At 47.5% G+C, this 27931-nt stretch overlaps 1 protein-coding gene and 1 long non-coding RNA gene across 6 annotated transcripts in view; one reads left to right on the plus strand and one right to left on the minus strand.

Moving 5' to 3' along the window:
• The window catches only part of LOC142776212 (uncharacterized), a 185471-nt gene extending 179967 nt beyond the window's left edge, over positions 1 to 5504 (minus strand). Inside the window, exon 1 of the long non-coding RNA XR_012887378.1 lies at positions 5392 to 5504. This is a non-coding gene — a long non-coding RNA (uncharacterized LOC142776212). The remainder of the gene's footprint in view (positions 1 to 5391) is intronic.
• sv (paired box protein shaven) overlaps positions 1 to 27931 on the plus strand; it is a 223364-nt gene that overhangs the window by 130283 nt on the left and 65150 nt on the right. Inside the window, exon 1 of one of the 5 annotated variants that reach the window (XM_075879453.1) lies at positions 5758 to 5972. The exons of the other annotated variants lie outside the window; for them this stretch is intronic. Within the exon in view, the coding sequence (XP_075735568.1) occupies positions 5918 to 5972 (55 nt within the window). The 5' untranslated portion in view covers positions 5758 to 5917. Of the gene's footprint in view, positions 1 to 5757; positions 5973 to 27931 lie in introns of those variants that run through there. 5 annotated transcript variants of the gene reach the window in all.

The following is a 27931-nucleotide window of genomic DNA, read 5'->3' on the forward strand; positions in this document are numbered from 1 at the left end:
GCAGAGCTGCATAATTCATATTGTTCACATATAGCTATTTGTTTGCATAAGCTTGATGTGAGGAATCGATACAAATGTCACGGCTGCTCGCACCTTTCTTCCTTTAGTGGAACATAGCCTAATCTTAATGATGCCACTATCTGCGTGCGAGACGCGACACGGCCTATTATATTCAGCGCAAGAAACGCCCAGCCAATAAGTTCGCGGTAGTGCGCACTGTATTTGGCTTCAAAGCACGTTCAGCAGAAAACAGGCGAGTAGCAAAGCCTTGATGATTTGATTGATATGTGGGGTTTAAGGTCCCAAAACCACCATATGACTATGAGAGACGCCGTAGTGGAGGGCTCCGGAAATTTCGGCCACCTGGGGTTCTTTAACCTTCACTTAAATCTGAGCACACGGGCCTACAACATTTCCACCTCCATCGGAAATGCAGCCGCCGCAGCCGGGACTCGATCCCGTGACCTACGGGTCATCAGCCGAGTACCTTAGCCACTAGACCACCCCGGCGGGGCGAGTAGCAAAGGCTATTCGCAATAAAACGAGTAGCTTTTATCTAGCTTTTATCTCCAGCAGATAAAGCTATCCTAAACACGAGTAAAAGATTTCAGTTTGAACGCATTTTTTTTTAGATTGAAAAAGAAAGATGAACTAAAGAGAGAAGACGCCTTTCTTGAATACGGGCAATTTTTTTTCTACGCCGATTTCTCTATTCGTACTTTGACACCGCGATGTTCAACATATAGACAGCGAGAACTCAGCCATATTCCCTGTATTCAAAACAGCCTCCGATGAAGCGCATACGATCGCTTTTCGATATACGCGCACTCAAGGCACGCACCGATTCCCCCCCTCAGGCCGTTTTACCGCACGCCGCCGCCACATATGGCTTGTTCGCGCGCTAGCCGCAGTCGCCGGCTCGGAAGAGTGTTGTAGAAAACGTCGTCATTGCTGCGGTAGTATACAGTTCGGTTCCACGCCGCCAAAGGCAGCTCCCTCGGGAGATTGCAGGCGCCGCTCAAGAAATCACCCAGCAGCAACCGCAAAGCTAGCAAGAAGCGCGATAAAGAAAGAACGAATATATAGTGAGGGGAAGCGCTCGTGCGTCGCAGCGACCGATCCCAGGACTGCGGGCCTTTCAGCCTGCCGTCGTCTGCGAGACGCCGGAACGAGGTTTTTCACGGCGCAGTTCGCGGTGAGACTAAGCTCATAAGGTGGAGGGAAGAGTGGAGGACAGGGAAAAGCGATCCACAATGCGCGCACAGAAGCGGTGGTGGAGGGTGCCACATGTACGGACTTCCCCCAAAAGGGAAGTTGGCGCTGCGCAGAAAGAGGAAGCCAAGCCTATTGACTCGATACACTGGTCCGCTCGCGGTTCACACAAGTGAGCAACTGCTCCTGCAGCGTCCGGATACTTACCTGTGTACAAAACAGGCCGTTTCGTTGAGGAGGCGGCAGCGGCGGTTCGGATCGGCCAAAGCGGCAGGGGAGCGGAGCCACGCGGGGTATCGAAATAAGAAGGGGGAGCGAACAGGGGATCGCCTGCACTTGAGGGGAAAAAAGGTGTAAGTGTTGTGATACACACTCGAGCCGCGGCATTGTGCGACGCGTTGGCCCGTGGAAACGATGCTCTCACAATGAAGTAAGAGGTGAAGAATACTAGAAGCTGGCAGCCACGAATGAGGAGTCATGAAAAAAAAATAAATGAACGAAAGCACGTAGACAGGCCCGAAGTTCGGTGGGGTGCGAGAAAAAGAGAGGGGGGGTGGATTGGAGCAGGCGGGGGTAAGTTCAACTACACCCGAGATAAGCTTCAGACAGATACAGGAGGGGGCTTAGGGTAAGCAAAAGAAGGGAGGGTTGGTTGCAAGCAAGTCGTAATTGAAGGTTTCAAAGAGAAAGTCAATGTTGAGGTCCATTGGATCGCAACTCAGCCTCGAGATGAGCGAGTGAGAATGGCGGTGGCCGACACTCGGGGCACTATGCCTCCTTTCGAATTTTTTTGTGTACTTTTCTTAAACTAGGCCTGCTCCCGTTGTGGCCCGTTGGCGGCACTGCTGCGATAAAGGAGGGCCAGCAGCGGGCCTCGCGACAGCACCGCTCCCTGTTCGCGCGAGCCCCAGGAAGCCGTGACCGGGTCGCAGCGGGCACATGCAGTTCTCGGAAGAGCGCGCTCAGCAGGCGACGTCCTCGAACAGACTGTCTGGCGCTGTTTGTCGCACAATGGGCTACAAGACGACGGTCGCACCGCCACCGTCTCCGCGTGATGTCCCATACCACGCCCCTTCTTTTTTCTTTCCCGCCTTTCTTCTTTATTCTGTGCCCTGTCCACGCCGTTGTCCAGTGGACACGACAACGACATTCCTTGTACACATGGCGCCAACTGAAGCTTTGTGTTCATCTTACGGTCAAATGGACGTTTACTGACACCCTTATAGGCAATAATGAGCGTGTGTTTTTAACCATCAGGAGAAAAAAAACCAACATTAGAACACACACTTTGTTGTCTACACCTGCTTTATCGTTATTTATTTATTTATTAGAATACCCTCAGGGCCCGTAGGGCATTACAGAGGGGGTGGGTACAACATATATAACACACAAGAAAAAAAGACAAAATAAAGAAACAAGTATCAGATGCGCAACTCAGGAAGGCAACATAAGTCAACTAAAAATGTATAAGAATTCAAGCACATACAAGACAAAGATAGATAATGGAAACTGCGTTACAAGCATTGCTGAGAAATTGCAGCCTTGAATAACAAAGGGTCTGTTATTGATACAACGGAAGAGGGAAGGTGGTTCCAATCGGCGGCTGTTTTCGGTAAGAAGGCTGCTGAAAAGAATTTGGTGCGGCAAAACGGAATGGCAACCTTATGCTGATGATGAGTTAAATGTGACTAGCACAATCCGCAGTTCCAAAATCATGTTATCTGTTCTAACAGTAGCTGTTTTCATATTTCGCACGTGCCAGTTAATTTCCATCGAGAAATATTTTACTCAGGCTGTGAAGACTTTCCCATAGAGCATACCTTATACCGCTGCAACAAATCGGCATGCGCGTACCTTTCTTTTTATTCCTATTCCCCCTCCCCTCCCCAAGAAAAAAAAAAGAATAGATCGAGAAGCCTGTTTTGCAAAACAATTGAGAGCAAACAAAATCTTACGAAGAATAACAAGAAGAAACCAGAGATGGAAGCGAAGCTCAAAGGAACAGAGCAGGGGATATGAAAAGGAGGAACGGGAAGATTTGCTAGACGAAAAGCTGCGCCATGCACGCTTTACCAGAAATCGCCACAAAACGACCAGCGCGCTCTTTCACGTATGTATGAGCAAGGAGCGGGCATCACCGGGTCAAGCGAAAAAGGTGACCGGAGCCACACCACTGCGCGAACACATACAAAAAAAAAAACGCGAAGAACAGCGACCCAAAGAAAACCGTACTGTGACGTTAACGCACCTCGCTGAGCGAAGAGCGGCGGCCCTAAAGATGAGAAATATGAAGTCAGCGGTTCTGGGGGGAACAAAAGCGAGCGACACCAAGGCAGTATAAAAGTGCGATTGCTGCGGTGACCAGCGCTGGTCGCCGCAGCAGGCAGGGGCAGCAGGAGCGCCGGCGGAGGGACACCGAGCCGCTGCGAAGCGTGAAATAGATCTGCCAGGATTGCCGAGTACGCCAGCTGACCATTCATAATGACCGTGACGATCTTCCTGCACCCTGCTTCGATTTCACCTCCCCTCCTCCGCACCAAGCTATTCTCTCCCTTTCCGTGTGCCGAAGAATTCTTAAGCAGCAAAGACACAAAAGGACATGCCAGAGTGTCGCTATAAAGCTTTAAGCGCACACGTAGAAACAAAAAAGGAGGAGAAAAAAAGTGCGACCCGAGAAATATACAATAAGAAGTAGCGAACGAGACGAGAAAGTCGATTTCAGTGTGCGGTCAGTGGTGTCGGAAACCCCAGATCAGCGAGGCTTCAGAGAGAGCGAATAGTTTGCTGGACGAAAAAAAAAAAAACGCTTTGGTCCACCTCTCTTTTTTTGTTTTATTTTTCTATCTTCTAGCCAAGGATCGAGTAGAAGTTTTTTTCTTTTCTTTTTTTCGCGGCTCTTCGCTTTGTAAGAGACCTTCCACAAGGAGAGAAAAGCAATCGCAGCATGAGCAGCGCGGAAAGCGCTGCATGTCGGACGGCTTCAGTTCCGACAAAATAATATCTCTGCGAATTGACGAAAACAAGAAAGCAAGCGTTTTGTCTGCCGCATTGTTGAAATGGGATTTCTTTAAACACGTGTAGATTTAAACGAAACACCGGGTATGGTTAGTTAAGAAAGTGAAAATGTTACTCGACGCGTAGAGAAAAACGTTGAGCACGTGCATTGCTCACTTGAGTGCATGACCTAGAACAACTGACGATGACAAAACGAAACTTCAATAAATCTCACTCGTTTTGGAGAGAATCACACTGCACTGGATTTGCACACAATATCTATACATTATTGTGATTCCCAGTAACATGCCTTTAACAGGCATACGTGAAAACATACACGTCAGTGTCGGCTAATGGTAATTATCAGAAAAAAATTGGGAAGGCGGAGAGAATTTCATTATCAGTGGAATGTCTTGAAGCATTCACGCGAGAAAAGAGAGGAGACAGGGAGCTGCGAAATATGTTAACGTTAACTGGCAAGCTGGCTTCACTGCGCAAACGAGTTGTCTTAGGTGAAGCGATCGCTTGAAACAATAGGGGCTCGTTCTGCTTCAAAAAGCGGATGTCGAAAGTTCCAGTATTACTCAGTTTCTTGTGATATAGAATGATAAACCTTCTTTATGAACCAGCATGAGAACATTTACTGGCAAATTTTGAATGCGACACCGAGAATCAATTGGCTAGGTATGTATTAATTGACAAAATACAAATATTTACATATCAGCAAATTTATTTGGCGTTTAGTTGTTTCATCGATACATTTTTACTAAAAAGGAATATGCGATATATGAACTTCTACAAATTTATTCTGTTCGACAGTTTGTGCCATAGCAAAGCTTATATATCACTCTCGGTATTTCGGTTAGCGAATATTTCGCTATGTCGGCATCGTGTATCAATTACTATGAAATAGTTTTTATGGTTCATGACTTGACCGTGTAATTGCTGCAGGTTCCTTCACGCAGAGAAGAAAACAGAGCTGAATATGTCTGTGAAATGAAAGCCAGTCGGTTCGAGTGAAGGCTCAAGTGCCCTCATGCGGTCACAACTTTCTTTTCAGGACCACAGGTACATTTGAATCAACTGCATGTCCCGCATCACGGGCATTTAGTTGTTTCACAATGGGAAAGAAGTGGTCTGCCAAGAACTGAACTGATCGATGACAGCCACTTTCCCTTCACTCACCTATTCCGAGTCAAGGAACGAGCCTATGTTTCTTTCTTTTTGTTCGGTGGGTCTCATGAATAGCGTGGGTGCGTCAGTGGTGGCGGCAGCAGTAGAAGCGGCGACAGAGCAAGCTTGGCGGCCGAGAGGCCCGAGAGAGGCCCCGGACGCGGACCCCGTCGCAGCATCCCTGCACTCCTCTCCCTCCGGGAGCCGGAGGGGGTGTTTCCCGTCGCCGCCCATTGGGTGCAAGGCGCGTGACGATGCGAGCGACGTCACGGCGTCGGGCCAATGCGCGCTTTGCGGAGCTCGTTGAGCGCTCCGGATGACTCCGTGATTGATTTTTGGCAAGATCGCGCCCGCCGGGTCCGCGAGAGCGGCGGCTATTGGACCAATCCGATTACCCAGTTGTGGCAATTATGAGCGGGTCCCGGCGAGACGAGCCGCGTGCTTGTTGCGGGCAATAATAGCCCGGCCCCGAGCGGCCAGGGACGCCGCTCAGTGACGCGCCCGAGGCGCCAGCGCGGACCCGTGACGGCCGCTCGACATGGACCTAACCACGGCCTACCGGTACAACGCCACCATGATGGAATACTATTCATGTAAGTGCATAGCGTTGCATGCTAATCATGGCGCGGCTGCGACGTGACTGTGCGCGTCGCCGCCGTGGCTCGTGACAAATCTGGCGTCGTCTTGTTTCTCCTTCGCGCCTAGGCACGTGCCCCGCGGCTCGCCCAGCCGTGCACGCGCGTTGACAGCTCGCGTCCGAGGTCGCGTTGCCACCTGCGCGTTCACCGCATGCCGGCACGCGGTGCCTTCAAAGGGGGCGTCGGCGGTAATCGGCGAGAGCCACGTCCCGAATGGCCAATGACTGTGCCGAAAGCGAAGCGTCATTAAAAATTGACGGCGCCCACCGAACGGCCGAGTTCGGCTCGCCCACCAGTGCATTCCAGGCGGTGAGAAAAACAAAAAGAATAAATGAACGAAAGTTGGTGCACATTGAAGGAGGGGAGAGGTCCGTCGCACGTTGACCGGTCCAAAAGAACAGAGTGAAAAAAAAAAACCAGAGTCAAGTTCTCCAGACGTAACCAGATCAATACTCGTCATCCCACGGAGGCTGCGACGACGGAGGAGGACGAAGCAAGAAAGACCGCGCGGCGCTGCTACGTGTCGCCGGCGGTCCGTTCTGGCTTGTTAGCTGCACTTTTCGGGACCCTTAACTCGATTACGGGACAGGGCCAGAGGGAAGCAAGGAGTGCACTCCGCCGCGATGGGAGCCGGTCACAGTCACGTCTCGCGGTGGCGCGCTCAAACGAAGACGCCTGGTTCCGCATAAAAATCTCCCCCTGAAAGCACCGCAAGACTCCGGTTTCCTAACCTGGTTAAGCGCGGCGACGAAGCCCGGGTCCCCGCCGGCTCAGAGCAGTCTTCGGCCGCCAGCCACGCAGTCGCCCTCCCGCTGAGGCCGCAGCTGCCCATGGATTTCCTGCCGCTCGCCTACTACAACTACTTGCTCGACGTCAGGCTCAGGCTCGCCAAGCTCGGTACGCATGTCAGCGCCCCGTGCATGTTTCGAAGCATGCTCGCCACAGGATGTGCCTGGCGTATGCGAGTATATCCGCAGGGCAGGTTTACTATCCCTACACTGTTAAGATTTTTCCAATGAGGGGGGAATCAGTCGTTCATCATGCCTCCTTGAAGTAGCATCACCAAGCTTGCATGCCGCTTGGACTGCATGAGCAGGACAGGCAGTCTTGCGTGGGAAGCTGTGGAACGCCAGCCGGCGACGCTAAAGTTGAAGGTCGAGTTCCCGAACTTGAGCAGTATAACAATGACCGGTGTAGTGAAGCCGAACATCGTGCCGAACGAAGTGCGAACATCGTGTCCAAACAATGCATCCATTCAGACGTGGACAATTACTGGGGTTTTTAAGTTCGCTAGTATACCCGCTGTACCAGCCATAATCTGCTGTGCATTCGAGGATTGACTTCCCTGTCTAAAATATGTTGGCTCCACTCGAAAAAGAAGTTACTGAAAAATTTGTGCCGGTTTTATGTTCAGTGTTTACCAATTCATAATGTTTAATATTCTAATACGTGAACCAGCTCTAGCATATCAGCATGCATGTCGGTGCCAGCCTTAATTTGACATAAGGAATATGCTCGGCAAATCACTCCTTCGTCAAAACTGAGGATGTAAGCACGCAGGGTAAGAAAAACGTTTGTTTTTCCGCAATGTCAATTCATTCGATGTAGCTTGCACGGAAAAATGCGGTGATTCTATGCTTAAAATGTTTTTGCTCTCACTATAGGAACAGAGGCTTATAACTACTTGTAACAGAGGCAGCGTCAGAGGATAACTTTCGAAGCAATAATGGCTCACCGAAAGACATATATGTATGCGCATTCATGGGAGAAATTAGCATCCAGCTTGCAATCGCAGCATGGCCTTTCACAAAGAGCCAGTCGTTAAGGTGGTCGGTGTATAAGCCACCCACCGGTATTACATATGCGTGCAAATATTTGTTGAATCAGTTTTCTCTGATGTGTGCAAGCAGTGGCGCCAATGTGCTGCCTAGGCAGGGAAGCATAACTGCTGTTGACGCTGCGTAATCCACTTCTCGTTCATGGAAATGCATGTGAGCTTTATCTGAAACACCTCATTAACCAAAGTGAACGACTGGGCCAGTTGGTGATTCACGATCAATGTATACATTAACGCCCATTGCATTAGCCTATATGTACGTATAAATTGCTTCCTTACGATACCAGGAACTCGTAGTACTTGGGGCAGCGACTGCCTGTTGTGACACTGGGTGTGTGTGCTGTCTAATATTAGTATTAGTTATCACGTTTGAGTTAATGTAAGTGTTATACTCTTCTGTACATTACGCCGACAGCTTCCCACAATTTAGCGGCACCCACAATGTTTCACTCGATAAGGGGAAAATTCCAGTTCTCCCTGTGCTTAATCTTCCATTCTCTTCATTAGATTGACAGATTAGATAGATAGTTCACCGATAAATGAGTACGGATGCTTAACTACAAACACTGTATTGGGTATACGCTAGGAATTCATTTTTCTCAGTAGATTTCGAATGTTTATATACAGCTATAATGTGGCGAGAAAAAATGTTCACATAAGGCTTTTAATAATTATTCAAACTTCTTGTAAAATTTAGACGTCTACAAAGGGAAGAATAGGGGAGGGGGGTCACATCACATATAGTTTAGGGGAAGCAAGAGGCTTGCGTTTCATTCGCATACGCAAGCCGCTTGGATCCCGCCAATACCCAAACACAATTGAAGTTTGGGCACGTAAGCCACTCGTGCCTCTCTCTTTCACTAAATATTTGTAATGGTGACTGATTGATTGATTGCATTTGACAACGCATGACCGTACCTGGAATGACTAAGTACTGCGTTTATCTCTTGCTTCACTTGAAGTGTACCTCTATATGAAGCGACAGAAACAGTGTGTTTATAGTTGTGCAATTTTAGGAGCCAAATACCTTACCTTAATAACGCTGCCAGTAATTACACTGCCCTCCTTGCTACGTATAGCATCTACGAAGTATGAGGGCAGTCCTTTGTGTTGTAATCTCCTATGACCACTTGTCTAAAACTGAAATTTTTGGTATGCTTAATCTTCCATTCATTTCAGTGAATACGTCTGTTAACAAAAACTTGTCCACTACTGGGCATTATGTGAACACCCACAGAGAATTGACTTTGAAATACGCTAACGCCTGACACGTTTGTTCATATGTGTGAGCAAGCAGGTGGTTCACCACAAAGATGCAACATTGACCGATTATTGTGTGTGCTCCTTTTCTCACGCGTTGTTACACTGAAGCACCGAAAAATGCCAAAGTTTGTTGCTCTTACCTTTACGCAACCTGATCAGTGTTGTGTCTCGCAGTTATGACACGTCTTACATACACTGCTATAACTTCCTCCGCACTAGGCTATGGTTCCAGTTTTTCTTTTTTAACCCTGACTTAAATATATACTTCCGAGTCATTGTGGTTACACTTTTCTATGTACGTATAGCAAGGACCTCTTCAATAAAGTGACACACTTGCACGCATGTTGATACCTGCCTGTTACATTTCGACCAAGAGTGGAAACGCAAACTGACGACCCCTTTTTCAAACTGTGCCCATCTAGAACATAAAACAGTCGTTTTTACCGGTGTCCAAGTCCTTCTTTTCGCTTTGTTGCTGTACAACACAGCGCCACCATTTGTCGTCATGTAGTACCTGTCGATTTGAATCAGTCTACGCACCGTGACGTCAGTGGAGACAGATATACGTACTATATATATATAGTACGTATATCTGTCCGTATATATATATATATATATATATATATATATATATATATATATATATATATATATATATATATATATATATATATATATATTCGACACAATGTTGCTGCATCGTCATGTTGTAGTATACAGACACGCAAGCCCAACTGTTCCGCACCGCCCAAGCACGGCTGCACAAGCGCCACGCACGGCTTCACGCTTCGCAAAGCGTAACTGCATCACGTGCCCCCGAATCACGCCTCCCGCGCGAACAGCACAGACAGCGAGTGATGAAAAGAAGGGCCACAAATAAGTGGCATGTCATAACATCCTATACCACATGGCAGGCGACGAACGCAGTGAAAGAGTATGTATGTATACGTGAGAGCATACAATTAGACACTTATTGCGTGACTTTCTTCTACCGTATATACGAGCCGATGGTGAATACCTTTCAATCGCCCAATCTGATTTTAGCCTTCTGTTGTGCATCTGCTTACACAAACAGCTTGTGTTAATGTGACCCGACAGCTCAACAATGTAAGGATGATGTGGGTTGCCATATTGTGACCAATATGGGCTACGTTCGCAAAGGTGAAAGATCGTTTCGAACACCCCAGTACGATTCAGAGTATATACTCGAGTGTGTTATATGAATGCATGTAGGGCGAGAGGTTTATGCGAGGGGTTATATATATATATATATATATATATATATATATATATATATATATATATATATATATATATATATATATATATATATATATATATATATATATATATATATATATATATATATACTGCAGTTTAGGAAAAGCTATAAAAGTTAGTTGGATTTCAGACCTCCATGACATGCTGCACTCAAATGTAAGAGCTGACAAAAACCCCACTCCTTCCCACTTGCATGTGACCGTTGTTAAGTTCGTAGGCGTTAACGAGGCAGAAATTGGGGGCAAGAAAAGTGACTGTCAACTAATAATGGGACAGTTATGATATGTCATCAGAAAGGGCATAATAAAAATAATAAAGGAAGTAGAAAAAAGAACGCCACAATTACTAAAGCAAAACTGCTCCATATATTGCAACAGCAATTAATTCTACTGAAGAACAAGCTAGGTGGCTGTTTGGACGAGATGATAATGCATATCTGACTAGGAAGGCATTTAAACATCTGGGGCTGGTTTACATCCAGTGTCAACCAGCCCCAATTATAAACAGGCGTTTTCAACTACGTCGGGGTATAAGGTCTTTCTACGCTACATTCAAAGTGATCACTGAAATGCAAAAGTATATATCTGAGAGACGCGAGAATCATGCCATCATAAAACAAAAATAGTCGAAGGTATACCTTGTTCACGATCTGCTCAAACGACTTTCCAAGTTATGCGAAAACTTAGAAAAATGGAGACATTCTTTAATCTTATAAGTGACCATGTCAAGTGACCAAGGCCCGGTGATTCGAAGACAGGGGTGCGTTTAGGAGCATGACGAAGAGTGTGTCGAAAGAAGGAACAGTTCAGCAAGTGAAGAATGTATTACTGATGTACAATAAGAACTGCGTTAAGTGCACTGTGGACTTGCCCTGTTTGCGCTTTTTGATACAAACGCATAGATTCCATGATCCGTCGACTCGCGATGCAACAAGCTCATGGTTTTGTAATGGCGTCGAGCGTCCACGCAAACACACACACACACACACACACACACACACACACACACACACACACACACACACACACACACACACACACACACACACACACACACACACACACACACACACACACACACACACACACACACACACACACACACACACACACACACACACACACACACACACACACACACACACACATTTTCATCGACGTACACAATAAACAGCAACAAAATAAAATACTTCCACGCGATGCCAAGACAACTTATAGTTTCCGCTCAATAATAATATTTCCTCGCTACAAGAACATGAGTGCTACTTTTTCTTTGCTTCTTATGGTTATGTTTATTCACTGCATTTCATTCTTGTGAACAAACCAGCTGTCTTTCGGCCCCGCCGTGGTGCTAAGGTAATAGTGGTAATAGTGGCTAAGGTAATCGGCTGCTGACCCGCAAGTCTCGGGACCAAATCCTGGCTGCGGCGGCTGCCTTTTCGATGGAGGTGAACATGCTGTATGCCTGTGTGCTCAGATTTGGGTGCACGTTAAAGAACCCCAGCTGGTCAAAATTTTCGGAGATGTCCACTACGGCGTCTGTCATAATCATATGGTGGTTTTGGAACATTAAACCTCCCATATCAATCAATCAATCAGATTTTATTGCGCAAATGTTCAAGTTGATATGCGCGATCACATATCATGACAAGTTCCCACAGCTATATACAGCCAGTGACAAGGCTTGCCCTGTAACTGCAAGTGACTACAGCCAGAAGTGGCGCAATAGATGTTTAGCCAAACGAGATATTGTCCAACAGCAACGAGGCACCATTAACAGTATATCAGTGACCGCATAAAAATTAATTACAATAGCCTATGGATTTTTTTCGTATGTACAAATCCTTAATTGGGCACTTTTTCTCTCTTGCTGGTTTTGTTCAAACGCAAGTGGGAAACAATATCCACATTCAGCGGGTACATCGTTTGTTTATACGTCACAAATGATGGCATCTAAAAACTATATACATATGCAAGCAGTTTCCACACCCGTTGTAACACATTTAAAATTCACTATGGAGGAAACGTGGTTGATGTTCTGGCTTTGTAATCTATAGAAGAAACATCATTTGTTTATAATAAAGTAGTACGAGACATAACAAAAACAATGGTGGTGGCATATGAGGCTACATTGTTCACGATAACGAGGAAATGGCACGGGGGTGACAGTTACACCACCTGCATGCAGATAGTGACTCGGAAAGCATTTTGAATGAGTGAAACACTCGTTATATCTAACGACCGCGCTTAACTTGGAAAAATGTAAATTCTCGTTTTTTTGTTTTTTTTTTCTTCAAAAAATACCATGCATGTGTGCGTCATCATCTGCATAAAAAATTGGGGGATCCTTAAGCTTCACCATTAAGAGTTTAATGTCATAGCAATTCTGTTTCGAGTGCGTACTTCAAAGACTTATTGCATGAAATCTTTTCAAACTTGCTATGCACCCTACGAGGCCTTGATGGTGCTGTAGCGTGTGTGCCTTTTTTAGTGGGTGACTGCAGGCTTTAAACTAAGAATTCATTGTGATAATCCCATGCTCTGACACCCCATCGCAATGTACGCTTGTACGATGAATTATTACGGCAATATTTCGTGTTGTATTGTGAATCATGCATACAGGACGCGTGTGTTTGTAAAGCATATGAAAGTAACTTTCACTGCATTTCCGAGCAAAGGAAGTTGTTTTCACTGTATTCACGAGCAGAGGCATGGCTGTGCGATAGAACACCCGCTTGCCATGCAAACGATCCGGGTTTGGTACCCACTCACTTCAAGCGATCCAGGTTCGCTCCCCACTAGCACACAGGATTTTTTTTTATTTGCATCTTTCTCGATTTCTCGGTCACGCAAGGATGATTTTTTCGCTCACAACCAACGACGCTGCAATATCTGCGAAACGAGCCCTTTAACGCTGTCGCGTTAAAAGGAGAGTGGACCGAGGAACCCGGCTGCCTTTGTTTGACACAGCCGTATGAAGCCCTGGAAAGAACATGTAGGGGAAGTTATTTGTAGGATTCATTCGAAGCGTTGAAGCGATGAGATAAACGTAAAAGAAATTGAATTTTTAAAGAATCAGCTTGCCGGGTGTGGGTACCGACCCCACAACCTTCTCCATATGCCAGTTTCACTCCAATGTAAACTTTCACTTCTCACCGACAGTTTATCGACTTTCTGTATGACATATCTTACCTCTGTATTTCTTTGAGCTTGTCAGGGAGAATGTATGGTTCACTTGGAAAATTTAAAAGAATACAGAGTAATATTCATAGGTAAATTACAAATATTACAGCAACAAAAACCTTCGCGCGTGCTATTCTTACTTGAAGTTTTTTTATCGTTTTATTGCAAACGTTATATATCGGGTGTTGGTGTGAAAACTTAAAAGAAAAGAAGGGGGGGGGTGTCAAGGAAAGAAGAACATTTATTCAATATTAGGTCTTTCCGATGCGGCGACTTCCTTAAAAGTTCAAATAGCACGTAATGCCAGTTCAACACACGAAAGCGGCGTTTTCATAAAAAAAAAGAAATAAGCAAAACTGCAGCTGATACTTGCCTCAAATTTGACGCGCATGTCTCAAGATACAGGACAACCTCAGATTCGATGCCAAGTGCAAGTTCACCGGCTGCGATTTGTGAACTATATATGTAGATGATGATGACTTGTGGGGTTTAACGTCTCAAAACCACCATATGATTATGAGAGACGCCGTAGTGGAAGGCTCCGGAAATTTCGATCGCCTGGGGTTCTTTAACATGCACCCAAACCTGAGCACACGGGCCTACAACATTTCCGCCTCCATTGGAAATGCAGCCGCCGCAGCCGGGAATCGATCCCGCGACCTGCGGGTCAGCAGCCGAGTACCTTAGCTACTAGACCACCGCGGCGGGGCAACTATATATGTAGCTTCGGTAATCAGTTAAGATAGCCATTGAGCGCATTTCAGTTAACGAACCATATATTTATGGGTATTTCATTGTTTATGGGCATGCGCTGAACCTGACAGTATATACTTTAGAAAATGGAGTACTTCCAGGTCAGAACCTTCATTCCTGATATTACCTAGAGTTCTTTCTGGGAATACACGCATCTCTTTATCCAGCCCATGCGCGTGAACTATAGTATTTAAAGTGTCGACCGAACGCGACGTTTTTCAAACTTGTATCACGACTTCACTGCAGCCGAGTAAAGCTTAACAGGCTGCAGCAGAGAAGCAGGAAGCACGACATGACCGTACCAAGATGGACGTTCTGTGGCGCCGACAACGATCGGCTCCCCACAGCGACGTGCTCCGTCTGTAATGAAGCATGAATGCCGTCGTACGTGCCGCGGTGCGGGAGGGCGAAGAGCGTCGGCGCTGGCCGCCCAAAACGACGGCACCGACACAAAAGGGCCCATCCCCCGCGGCCGACGTCTCACGTGCAGGCACCACCCAGCGGCCATTGTTTCGCAGCATGTAACCCTGGCTCGCGTGTCCCGGCTGCGGTCCGCCCCGAGGTGTACATTCGCGGTGGGTGCGGACACAAAGCGCGATACACACCATGTACTTGAGCGCGTTGTACAGTATGTGGCTCTCGCTGTCAGCGATGTTGTTGTGAACAGGGCAGCGGAGTGGATCTGCATAAGACACCGCGAGGCAGATGCCGCGGAGCGGTGTACTGTGATGCGAAAAAAAGGGATAATCTACTTTTACGGCAACTTCATTTGTATATATATATATATATATATATATATATATATATATAAGGGAAAGAAGTGTATACCTAAGGGCTCGTTTTTCCGTGTTTTAACACAATATTAATGAAATATAACAGACAGTAATGCCAAGGAATGTACAGGGGAAGTTATTAGAACCAATGGAATGTAAATAAGAAGAAAGAAAAGTGGATGAAAAAATAACCAGCCGTGGGCAGGAATCGAACCTACGACCTTCGAATAACGCGTTCGATGCTCTAACCACTGAGCTACCACAGCGGCCTTCCCTCCATCCACTTTTTTGGGGTTCATATGTGAATTTATATATATATATATATATATAGAGAGAGAGAGTAATTAGTGTGCGTTTGTGGGTGTCTGTAAGAGATGTGGTTCCACTGACTCTGCTGCCTTTTGAAAATTTAGAAAGAGCAAAATATACGTGATAAATAATCACCTTGCGGTCTCTTTTTTTTTTATCTTCACTTAATGACACCGAAAGATATTCGCTCCGAAAGGCGGATCATCATCCCGGACGAGCAAAGTACATGTGGTGCGAGCGTATTAACGTTACGCAGTATTATTTCGCAAAAGACCTCGAAACACAGTGACCGTCGTGTTCGGGGCTCCTTTAACGCTTCAGGTGTGGTTGAGGTTATAATGCCGGTTCATCGAAGGCGTTGAGATAAACTTGCAGCAGGACGTCTATAGCTCTGGCACGTTGTATATACATGTATATACATGTATATACAACTTATAGCTATATATGGATGACGAGCCTGAAACTTATCGCGCTCCATCAGCGGAACGTTCCTAATTAATATCACTGAAACATACGCGCATTTGCTAAACATTCAGTCTCAGCACACTCATACCACTAGAAAGATAGAGAGAAATGAAACGACGGGAGCTTCGCATTTAAACTTTAGCACTGCATGCGATCGGTATACCAGTATAGGCCACAGAGGCGAGTGTTGAGTCATATAGTGCACTCCTTCCGAAGTGCGCTGGCTGAGAAAGGCGTGATGTACACGTACTACCTTGATTCGCGTACAGTACTCCCCCGGCCTAGGAGCGAGCGCACCTCTGTGCTTGCCCCGCGTTCAGAGAGGCTTCCTTTGCGGATAGACAGAGACCGAGTGTCCTCCTGAAAGAGGTCTTTTGAGAACGGTCACGCCTTTGAGCACGGCGCAGCCAACAGGCAGCGGTGCGCGGACAGAGGAGCGTCCCGAAAATTAATTCCTGTCCCGAATGCTCGAGCCAGAGGACCCAAGGGGAAATCGTTGTGAGCCCGGGCTCGTGGCGCGTCGTCCGCTCGCCTCCACTCGCGCTGTGGACGGAGTGTGTCTTTGCTGAGCGCCGGCCCGGGAGAAAGAGGCGCCCGCGTTATGCGTGTGACGCGATGCGTTTCGCCGCTATTAATACGGGCTGCCTCCTTCGCGCCACTGTTCCGGCCCGAGTCGCTCTCCATGTCGCCATATATCGTCGCCTCTCCTTGCACACCTCTTACTGTCGAGCGCTGCTGCAGAGTGTCCCCTTTTCCTCGTCCTCTTTTCGCGTAACTATTTTTTTCTTTTATGTTAATAGCCTTCCTTTCTTAAAGGGCATAAGGTCCGACTTTATGTACCACCTGTGTAGAACACGGAACATTTGTGTCGTCATTTATCTCAGTAGACCGCAAAGAAACTCGTGTTTTGCCCGCATGACAGCGAAAGAAGAAAACTTAAAAAAAGAATGTGACACTTACGAATGCTTAAAGGACTACACGTTGAACAACGTTAAGCCATTCTCATAAGTGCTATAAAAACATTTTTGCCAATCCGATATCAGCAGCTGACAGTTACATGAATCGTGTATTTGCATAACTGGCAACCTTGGTGCAGTTGGATTGGGTCACCCGCATGTACTCAGGCGAGAGAAAGCAACCAACGAAACGTGAGCTTCGCTTGGAGGCAATGAATCACAGGTGTGTCTTAAGCGAAGCAACAAAGGTGCGCCGAGGGGGCATAAACTAGCGTGTCGCGATCCTTAACGCCTTCGCGCTGTTTAAAGTGACAAATTGCCGGCGGCGAGAGGAGACGTGTGCCATTGTGTAGCAAAGCTAGGTACACGAGGTTCCAGCACCTATTGCGTACACGAAACGCAAAGGACAACATCGCCCACAGCATCAGACATATACGGAGTGAGCCGCGTGATTCATCAAGTGGTGCCGCGTGCATATGGGTATAATCAGGCTCGGCTTGCCGACAAAGCGGTGGCCACCCTATGAGGCGTGTCGTATTCGGTGGCAGGCGAGGCAGCGCCGCCCAAACCGGCAGCCTAAATAAAACGCGCCCGGCGACGGCAGCCGCTCGCCGGACAAAGCAAACGTGGCTTGCGCGGGCGTGCTGGCGGCGCATCATTACAATGACTGATTAGCGCGACGCGGCTGGCCTCCTTCGCCCCCCTCGCGACGCCGACAGTTCTTGCTGCACGGCAGTGTAGATTCTTGGCACGCCGGGATGAGATTCCTGGGGTCTATGTGGGCATGCTGCTATATAGCTGCTCTCTCACGTGGTACGAGCTCGAAGCACGCTGTTGCTGAGTCGTCGCTGCGACGCGAGCTCGACGCTTATCTGGGCGTGACAGCCGCCCGGGCTTGTCCACGCCACGGCGTGCCGCTATAGGGTTTTTTTTTTTTTTCAGAACTTCTGCCTCTATGCCACCCTCACTCTTTCTGGTGACATATAGCTCTGCGCGATGAAGGCATCGCTAGGACAGTCACTTTTTCGGCGCCATTTCTCGCTACCCCGGCAGGTTGTTGCGTTTACGTGCCACTACTTTTGAAACGTGTTTTCTATACATGTCGCCGTGCTTTTTAAATAGCCGTGCGCGAGGGGCAGCCGGGACGGAGAAGGCTGGCACACTCTGCAGTAGTAGTCGTTCACCATTTCGGACACTTTTGTCGAATGAAGCCGAGAGGGCTCGCTCATGGCTCCGCAGTGCGCACATGTGGTGCTGGCTTCGCCCCTTCGCATTGTGACCGGCGCGCTGCAATAGGAACACACTGCGTTACGAAGTTTCCCCAAAGACTCGCCTTGTTTGCTAGTCTCGAAAACATGACGCTCGAGGCGGATCTCGTGGAAGAAAAGCAATCGGTAAACAGTGAGTGCCAGGTTTTTCGTACACAACAGAAATAAATGAATAATGTCAAGAGCGAGAACAATAAAACAAAAGAAATCCCAGAGAAGGTGAAAGAGAGAGAAGACAGCGTCAGCGGCGCGAGGCGCAGGGGACCAGAGAATCTCCCAACGCGAGGAACATGTGAAGGGATTCTATCTTGAGATCCCACAAGCAAGCGCCCACCGCCATGGCTGCTCTTCTTGCGCGAGCGCGAGAAAAGACGACAAAAGTGGCCCGGAAAAATAGCATCCGCCCCCAAAAAGAGACGCTCACTCCCATGCGAGCAACCGGGCGCCAAGGAGTGATGCGGGCTATGCCACCGGGGACGACGCAGCGGCGGCGCTCAAGTGTAAGCGAATAAAGCGTCGCACCCCCACAACTCGGCACACATTCCGCTTATCCACCCTTCCTCTCGGCCAAACACACCCTCCTTCTTTTTGTTCAAACGTTCGTTTGCTTTCTTAGTCGCTCTTTCTCATTGAATACACCACTGTTCACCACCGCCCGCAGCTGTTATTTTCACTTTGGAAATGTGATGTAGAGTTTGTTTACCTTGACTCAAACTGAAGTGAGAGAAGCGATGATGTCGGCGAGTAATTCGGAAATTGCACACCGTACACAGACAGTCGCGTATTCGAAAACACCACAATTTGACAACAAGAAACAAAACAATTACCGTTCCCGGTGCTGGACTGTCCATTAACTGTAGATAGGCACGCTGGCCAATCACAGATACCACTTACGAACTAAAGGCTTTGTGATTTCTCCCCATGGGTTCAGCCGTGGCCGTACACTGACTTCTCAAGGAAGCCCTATACCAAGTTTGAGTTATGCTTTTCAATTTATACTTATGTAGCTTGTGATAGCGAAACTAAAACATCTTTTTAATGGTTATTTTGTGTGCTGGTGTGATTGGAGAGCAAAAAGATATTTAAAGAAAGAAAGTTGTTTGAAAGGCGACAAAGGAAGGCGCATGTGCAACTCTTCCATGTTTATTTTTTATTGCATTGTTCATAATGTACGTAAATATGACGTTTTCTTCTACAAGTAATTGTTTTTTTTTAGCCGGAAGTGTGTCACGAATGATTGCGTGCTAATCAAATCCTGCATCTCGCGCATAATCACAATCTAGCCCCTCATAGCGCTGGGGCTATTGCGTGAGGCACATTTCACTCAGCACATTTACTGCACTCAGTGAGTGGTATATTTCATATTCAGTTTGCACTTGGATCGCCGAGGTACGCTAATGCATCGATAAGCAACCAACATTAGGCCCATGTTTATCAACACAATCCGATCGTCTACTTTCCCCATACTGTAAATATTACAAAATGAGTCACTGCACAAGACGTCAGAATGCTTTGAATATATTCCGAGTGTAAATACGCCCAAATGGCAAGAGAAGAAGCACGGTCCTCAGAGGTGAATATCCACATATTTATATACCCACTGCCTTCAGTAAAGTCAATAAAACGAAACATGGTAGCAACTTCTTTTATCGTTCCTTGAAGTGTATGCTCGCTATTTACGTCTTAATTGATCATAAACGTTGCTTAGTGGTCATTACTGCTATTCCATTTGAATGCTACTCGAAATCTGACGATTTCTAAGGAGGTATAAAGATGATCGACTATGAGGAAGGACACTTGTTTCGCGTATGTCTGCGCAAATGGTTTTACGATGGTTCTTCCACGCCACTGAGAAAGGACGCTGCATGCTCACTTTGAACATGCACACATGTCATACGTAGAGGATACTCACGAAGCCTTCCTATAGTGCGGCTTTTTCAGTGGCTCGCCTCATCGTTAGTGTGCGCACAGCAACTAAATTTTGGAATTATTTCGTTTTCCTCCAAATATTTGCGCCGTCACTATACTTTTGCGTCCCCCCACAAGCATACGAATTATCCTGATGTGTGATATTCTGTCTGCGCCTTCCTCTTCGGTTTCCTTCTTCCCTCCCCACATTTACAGATGTAGCAGACCGAGCTATTAAGCCGTTTAACTTATCGCCTTTTTATGTTTTCTCTCCCTCTCTGTAGCTTGTAAAGCATGACTGTTGTGCAGAAAATGAGACGGGGGCGCTATATTATCCTCACTGTCATTGTAACCGCTCTTGTGATGCGTGTCCAATGTATACGACAAAGTCCTGCAGACCTCTCGTAGCGATAACTATTACCCATTTCTTCCAATGCCCTCGCTCCATACTAATTTTCTATACAAACGTGCTAATTATCATATCACCTTGCCAAGTTACATTTTACTTTCATCTGTAGCCATCCTGGTCTGGTGCCTTACCACCCCTTGTCCACCTGCATTTCCTACTCTTAATGTTACCAGGGCATCGGCTACATTCAACTCGTCCTCCAATCCACACCGGGGGTCGTTCTTTCTATACATCTTAACGTTACGGACATCATTTCTTGTTCTGCCACTCGCTATGGTTTCTTAGCTCCTTATCAAGCTCATTTACATATACCTTCCACAATTTCGGCGTCATAGGCTGCTTCCGGACAGCACACTCATTGTGCATATCTCTCTTCAACGTCTCCGGAAAGCGGCCAACCATTTCTTAGGGGACGTCTAAAACCGTGACATCTTATCACCGTGATAACTGGTCACCGTTAACACTGCATCAAAATACATGGCACTCTTTGTTCACAACTGCACCTTGCACTCCTAAAATTTACTAATCATCATAAGTGGGGGACGTCGGCCACGTATGAAATATGAATGCTAAACCACTTCCATTTATAATAAAGTTTCCTTCCTATAGACTTGGTCCGCCGTGACAGATTAACTTAGGTGAAAATGCTTTATTATAGCTTCTCTTATAGAAGCCGGCCGTAAACAAATCCACCTTCTCTTAGTCTTGCATTATAATCCCCAAACGTACTCTTAAGCATATATAGCTGGTGAAGGTATCCAATCACAATCTGTCTCCATTATTGCTTGACAGGGCAATGTCATCTGCAAATATGATGTAGTAGACAACAAACACGAGTGGCACACCGAAGCTGAAGATTAGTTGAATGTGCGTGTACTTGCGCATTACAATATTGTGATATCGACGTGATGTCACCGACGGTCCTGAGTGACTCCTGTAATAGCTACTGCCGAACGCAGGCTCATTTCTTTGGAGTAGGGAATAGTTGGGCTAATTGATTTGACACCTGACAAAAGGAAGCGTCTTTCTTTCTTCTTTTGTTTTTTTTTTTCGCATGGATCATGCATTCACTTGCAAGAGACCTTCTTTGCTCAGGATGAGGTATACTCGCCGACCTGGCGGCGGAACGTTCCTATACACAGATACGGATCTCGGCTTGATATAGCAGGCCCCACAATCACTACAGCGTATGTAGCACTGAACCAAGAACCAAGCGTTTCAAGCTCGGTTATTAACTGATGACATCTGTCGTCGTATGATGGCGTAAAATGTGAAAACCGAATAGCATGCGGCCCGAAATTGAAAGCCCTGGAAATCGATACATTCGTGAATATTATAGGCAGCAGATGTGCGCGTTTACGACTGTCGACTGTTTTCAATTCCATCGCACGAACCTACGTGTGATCGGAGAAGCCGTGCAACGGCTGTAAACTATGTATGTATGTATGTATGTATGTATGTATGTATGTATGTATGTATGTATGTATGTATGTATGTATGTATGTATGTATGTATGTATGTATGTATGTATGTATGTATGTATGTATGTATGTATGTATGTATGTATGTATGTATGTATGTATGTATGTATGTATGTATGTATGTATGTACGAACGAACTTCCGGCAGCAAAATGGGTGTCCCAAGGGCCTAACACATACTTCCAAAGCCTGCTCCTTTGGCGCAGCCGATCCCACGCGAACAGCAAGAGCGCGTGCCTGTTGAGCAAACCACGGAAAACCCCTTTACGCAGTACCTATAGGTGCGTGATAGCAACAGCAGCGGCACGAACCATTTTACGAAGTGCGAGGTGCAGCCTTCCCTTTGCTGCGACACACTGCGCAAACATTGGCCGGTGCATTTACCCACTGCCGAAGATTTGCGAGTGTGCTGCACGGAGAGCCCGGCATCTCTCTCCCCACCCCTGAAAAACAAAAGAGAGAGAGAGAGCTCCGCATCCTCTCCTTTGACTCCGGCCGTGCATTTACGCGGGGATAGCAGGGGCGCCATCGGCTCGAGCTCCTTGTTTGCGGCAATTCCCTTCGCGTGTGGGCCGCTATCATGGCGTCCGCAGCGACGTCCGCGCCAAGGGGAGGAAAACTTGTGCGGGCGCGGTTATTACGGCCCGTAAATTAATAACAACGGTGGCGCGTACAGCTCCTGAAATATCGTTCGAGCACGTGTATACGAGCCCACGTTTCGCGGCCGCTCCCCCACGCGCTGGATTAGGCGGCGCCGAAATGCGCGCGCGGGAGAACGGTGCTTATTTCTGAGCGCGCCGCAGAAAGGCTGGCTGAGGTAAATCCGAGCGCGCACTCGAGACTGTTCGCGCGAGGCAGCGTCCATGGGTCCGCGTAGAGAGAGGGAATACGCTTCCCCGCGTTGCGGCGGAGTCACACTTTTGGATTCTCGTATACACGACGCGACTGTTCATTAGCGGGGAGTACAGTTTCCTGGTGCAGAAAAACATACATGTAGGAATAACACGTACGAGCACACAAAGAAAGACGAGGGTGCTCCCGGTTTTCCGTTTCGTGGCAGATGGAGAATCTAACGGTGCGCGTCGCTGCCTTCGGATAAACATTTTAACGGGAGTTTTTAATCCGGGTATTGCTTACCTTGTTTCGATGTGCTTACCGTGGATGAAAATAAGAACGCACGTCACCGTATACCCTGGGACGCTTTTACTTCACCAGGTTTACCGACTAAAAATGTACAGTGTCGTCCACGTAACAGATTATCGAACACACTACGTAGCTTGCTTATTGGCTCGCCGTGTCTTCCCTACTTTTCGGTGGAAAACGGTACAAATATCTATAATTAATATCCGGGGTTTTACGTTCCAAAACAGTTTCCATGAAAAGCTCTCAAATAGACCTCTGACAAGAATGAGTTGTTGCTGTTTAATTTACTGAAGGTTGAGTTCTAATGACTAGTTCAGTAACAGCCAGTGAATGGATAATATAGGCTAACGGTACTTTGGAGCCACATGTAGAGAAAAAGAATGCAATTCACTAAAGAGTTCCCTGTCTAAGAGTCCATCAATACCTCGAACGTTTTTTTTCTCCCGGCGTCAACGGGAAATTTTCAAAAAAACCAGAACATTTTTACGTCACTTCCTTCGATTGTTCGCGAAGGTCAACGGGGCAACATCACCCATTAGATCATTGATTTATTGATACGACACGTGCCGTCGACGGTGTCAGCGGGTATTCAAAGAAACAAGAATTAAAAAAAAAGCCCTCATTCAGGACAAGCGAAGCGGGCCGCTCTTAAATCTCCGGCACAAGCGCACGTGATCGCGAACTTGAGCCGTTCGAGCCACCGTCATTGAAGCGTGTTTCTCTCGCAGTGATCGCGTCACCGGCTGAGTTGAAAAGAAGGGGGGGTGGGGGGCGCTATTTCGAGTGCCTCCTAATTGCCGCTCTCAATATAGTCGTCACGCAGGCCTCGCATAAACCGGCCGCGACATCGCTTAGAGACAGCGGCCCTACGCGACCGTCGGCTTCGCGGAGAGCAGAAACACGTAAATAGAGCCGCGCACGTTAAGTGAGGAGGGAGAGGTCCGCAATCGCGCGCCACTATCAAGCCGCGAACTGCGCTCCCCTCCCCCCTGCGCTTTTTCATTCCCGACTGAGAATCCCAATTTATTTTCCCGCAGCCACCCTGTTCGCCAGCTTGCATGCATCCCTTCTTTTTACAAATTTAAACCCGACCGCCGCGGCGGCGGACTCGAAAAAAGGACCCTTGGCCGCGGATGAAGAAGGCTCGCGTGCGCACATTCGGTGCTCATTTCTTTTTTTTTTTTTTTACTTCCTCCTTTGCGGCGGTTAGCTTACGGCACAGTCGGCAGGAATTCTTGGGTGGGCCCTTATCACCGCTGCAAATCGAGCCCGTTGGCGCTCATGAAAATGGCAGCGCGTCGACGCAATACCACCGGGTGGTCCGGCTTCCTGTGCGCCGCCTTGGGAGAAGGGGGAGCGCGGCCACCTTTGGAGACGCCGATGACGCGAGAAAATGCGCGCGTCGCGTAGGACGCTTAGGAAGTGGAATGTACTGAGGCGGCTGCTGGCAATGTCGAGGTCGGGCATGGGCATAGCATATACATATAAGGAGGGCCAATGCCGTATTTACTCGCATGATTTGCGAACTTTTTTTTTTTTTTGGCGTTTCTGGGGCTGCGAGAAGGGGGTGCGCAGATTAAGCGGGGATTTCGCGAACGCATACGAAATGACGTGCATTAATCCTAACGCACGAAGAATATACATTAAAGAATATAAAATGAATTGGAGCACCAACAAAGTGTACTTGTTTATTTAACAGCATCAGCACGTACTTTAACCAGTCAGACCTGGTCACGCGTGGTACGTCCAGTCGGAATTGCTGATCCAGAGGTCCGATTGATCGAGAATCATCGTCGCGACCGCTGCCACCGCCCTACCAAAGGGTATCGCCCTCGGTTCTGTTCAGCGCATTCGTATGCCCATTTTCTTGAAGCTCTTCTCGACAATGCTGTGGGAGAAACTAGGTCCCCCCAAGACGGCGTTACTGGAGGACCTAAGCATTCGCACATAATTGAAAAGTCCTTCTTCAACAGCAGCAAACTTGTTTTAGCAAGCGTGCACTCTCTTTCAGACCGATCGCAACGATCTCTCACACGTTGGAAAACTTCACTCTGAAGTGCTTGCGGTGGCACGATTTCCGTTTTCTTCGGGAAACTTCACAACAGCGAGCTTGAATTTTGACTTACATATAATTACTGTAGCCCATCGCAAGAGAGCAGACGCGAAGGACAGATGGCCAAACCTGAACTTCCGAAATCGAGCAAACAAGCGTTGCAGCGCGGACGCAGAAAACGAGGGGGACAGTTGGCACGACAGGCCAGAGAAGCCCTCACATGCTTCCCGTGCCGAAAGTTGTCCGTGCCGTGACGCGAACGTGTATTCACACGGTGTTAATGATGGAGAGATAGAGGTAAACAAATGCTAGAGCAGTTCTGGCGGCTCGTCAACAGGTTTGAGTGTTCGTGCACGGCCTTCTAGGGACCTTAGTCCAGGGGAAGTTTTATTTTATTTATTTACAAATACTGCTGGCAGAGGCGAAAGCAGGAGGGGCAAGATAATACAGTTGTCATACACATTTCAAAACAACATCAACAAATAAAGTGGAAAGCGTGACATATTTATACAAAAGCAACAAAAGGAAAGAGTGGGGAGGGAAAAGAGGAAATAGTTGGAATAGTTAGAAAAACAACTTCAAATTTCAGCGTAAATAAGATCGGGAGAGTGTAAACTGCTTGCAGGCAAACCGTTCCACTCTTCAATGGTACGAGGAAAGAAGGAAAATTTGAACAAGTTTGTACGAGCAAAATATGGTGTTAAAGAAAGTTTCCGAAGAAGTGACTTCGCACTCGCAGCCCGTGTGACTGCGCTCGCCTGATTGGCGGGCCCGTTCAAAGAATCCGAAGGTCCACAGTCTCTCCGTGCGCGCACTGGCGAGCTAGCTCAGCCGGGTCTAGGAGGGCAAAATTTGCGAGTAAATACTTTCTTTTTCATAAAGCTGACAAAATATTAGGGGTTCACAAATTATGTGTAGGCGCAAATTAAGCGAGTAAATACGGTATTTCTATGTGGTGTGTGCATTTGGTGAGAGTATCACTGAGAAGCCTGTACCGCAGCGGGATATTAACATATCAAAGCAGTCGATAGTGAATTAGCTGTTTGACTATCGGATGATACGAAAATCCTGCGGCCACATATTATACGGAGTAATAAATGCATTTTCGTTGTAGTAATAACAGTAATTACGAAAAAAAAATAATTTCTAGCATTTCCCTGCCGTTCTAACTTCTGCAGCTGTGTCAAAATTTCAGACTGTTAGCGACCATAGGTGTGATATTGAACTGTGGCCGCTAAGATACAAATTAGACCTTTTTTATGGTGTCTCCTTAAAAAAAACATGTTCAAATAGCCCGAAAAAAAAAAAAAACGAACAGACTAAATGAGTCGCTCCATTCTATCGCACGCAGAAACAAAATTGCAAGCATCTGTCCACAGCTTCCCTAGGATACATCGTGCCGCTATACGTTGCTACTTGCCCTGCGGAAATGGGAGCTTGACCATGTGTTTTCTCAAAACCGCTTGCGCATCCAGTGTTCGTTCATGCACGATGTCTACAAAGATGTAACTGCTCGTTGCATTGCGCAAGCCCATATATACCACAAGTATTGACCAGTATTTCTGTAGCAGCGCCAACACCCTCGCCTGCAGCAGTCACAAGGAGAGAGGGTGGATAGAGAAGGACAGGGTAACCCTTTCTGAGCTCCCCAACGGTGTGACGGGAAGATTTCGCGAGTCTGGAAAGTTTCACGCCATCCAGCAAGTCCTTAGCAGCCAGGTTATTGGTTCTCACACATTAAATATCTGCAATGTCATGCCTAGTTTTATATTGTCTTCTTAATGTACGCAATAGCTCTGCATGCTTCACAAAATTAGACGAAAAGTTTGCATTTGTGTTTCTAATGTCATACGAAAAAAAAAAAGATCATATCGTGAAAACTGCGTTTGAATCCAGCACGCGATCTTTGTATCGATATGAGAGTCCACGGAGGCGGGTGAAATGCAAATACAGCTATACTCTTGAACAGAGTAGAAACAACATAAGCTGGCACTGTATGGTCAAATGGACGCCATTTCCTAGCCTTCAGATACATTTAACACATTCTATTGTCTGATACATGTATCGGTCAGACGTCCACAAACAGCGCGTTCCATTCTCAGCGACGACGTGCCATCGAGAGCGATGCAGTAGCGCCGTGTGCTTCGTTTCGGCTTCCTTCAAAGCTCGCTCGACGCTGCCGTGGAACGCGGAACGTCACGTGCTATTACTTCACCGCAGACACGAGTCCCGAGCCCCCGGGGCGAGCATCTTCTCCGCGGCGGCACGAGAAAAGAGAGCCCACCCCAAGAGCACGCTCCCCCGCCTTCTCGCCCCCGCTGGTGCGCGCCTGCGGAGGAATCCTGTCAGCGCCGCGGCGCTCCGTCTCTGAGCGGTTCGTTCCACCTGAACAGCTGCCAGCGGCGCCGGCAAGGCCGCTTATTAACAAGCGACCGCCGCCGCTGAGAATAGCCTCATTAGTTGAACAAGCGCGCCGCCGCCGACGCCTTCGTGCGGAGGGAGGGGAGCAGCCGCCGGTAAATATAAACGCCCGCCCGCTCTATTCGAGGCCGACCAGAAAACCGCAACGTGTCGGCGGGACACTGACCCTCGGTGCTTGATCGGGGCTGTCGGCTTCGCGTAAGCACAGGGTGCTACACGGCCTTTCGGCCCTCGGCAATATCGCGTCGAGGACAGGGGAGGTCCTCGTCGGGTGAACGTTAAGGGAGAAGGGGGTGCTTCCGGTTCGGTGGTCGTTGATACGCCGGGCAAGACCGCGGTGAAATGCATATAAAGCTTAAAGGGGATAAAATCAGTGCGCGAGTCAGCGGCGCACGTCTACGCAGTTCAAATGA

The sequence above is a fragment of the Rhipicephalus microplus genome, chromosome X, assembly GCF_043290135.1.
Source record: "Rhipicephalus microplus isolate Deutch F79 chromosome X, USDA_Rmic, whole genome shotgun sequence".
NCBI lineage: Eukaryota > Metazoa > Arthropoda > Arachnida > Ixodida > Ixodidae > Rhipicephalus > Rhipicephalus microplus.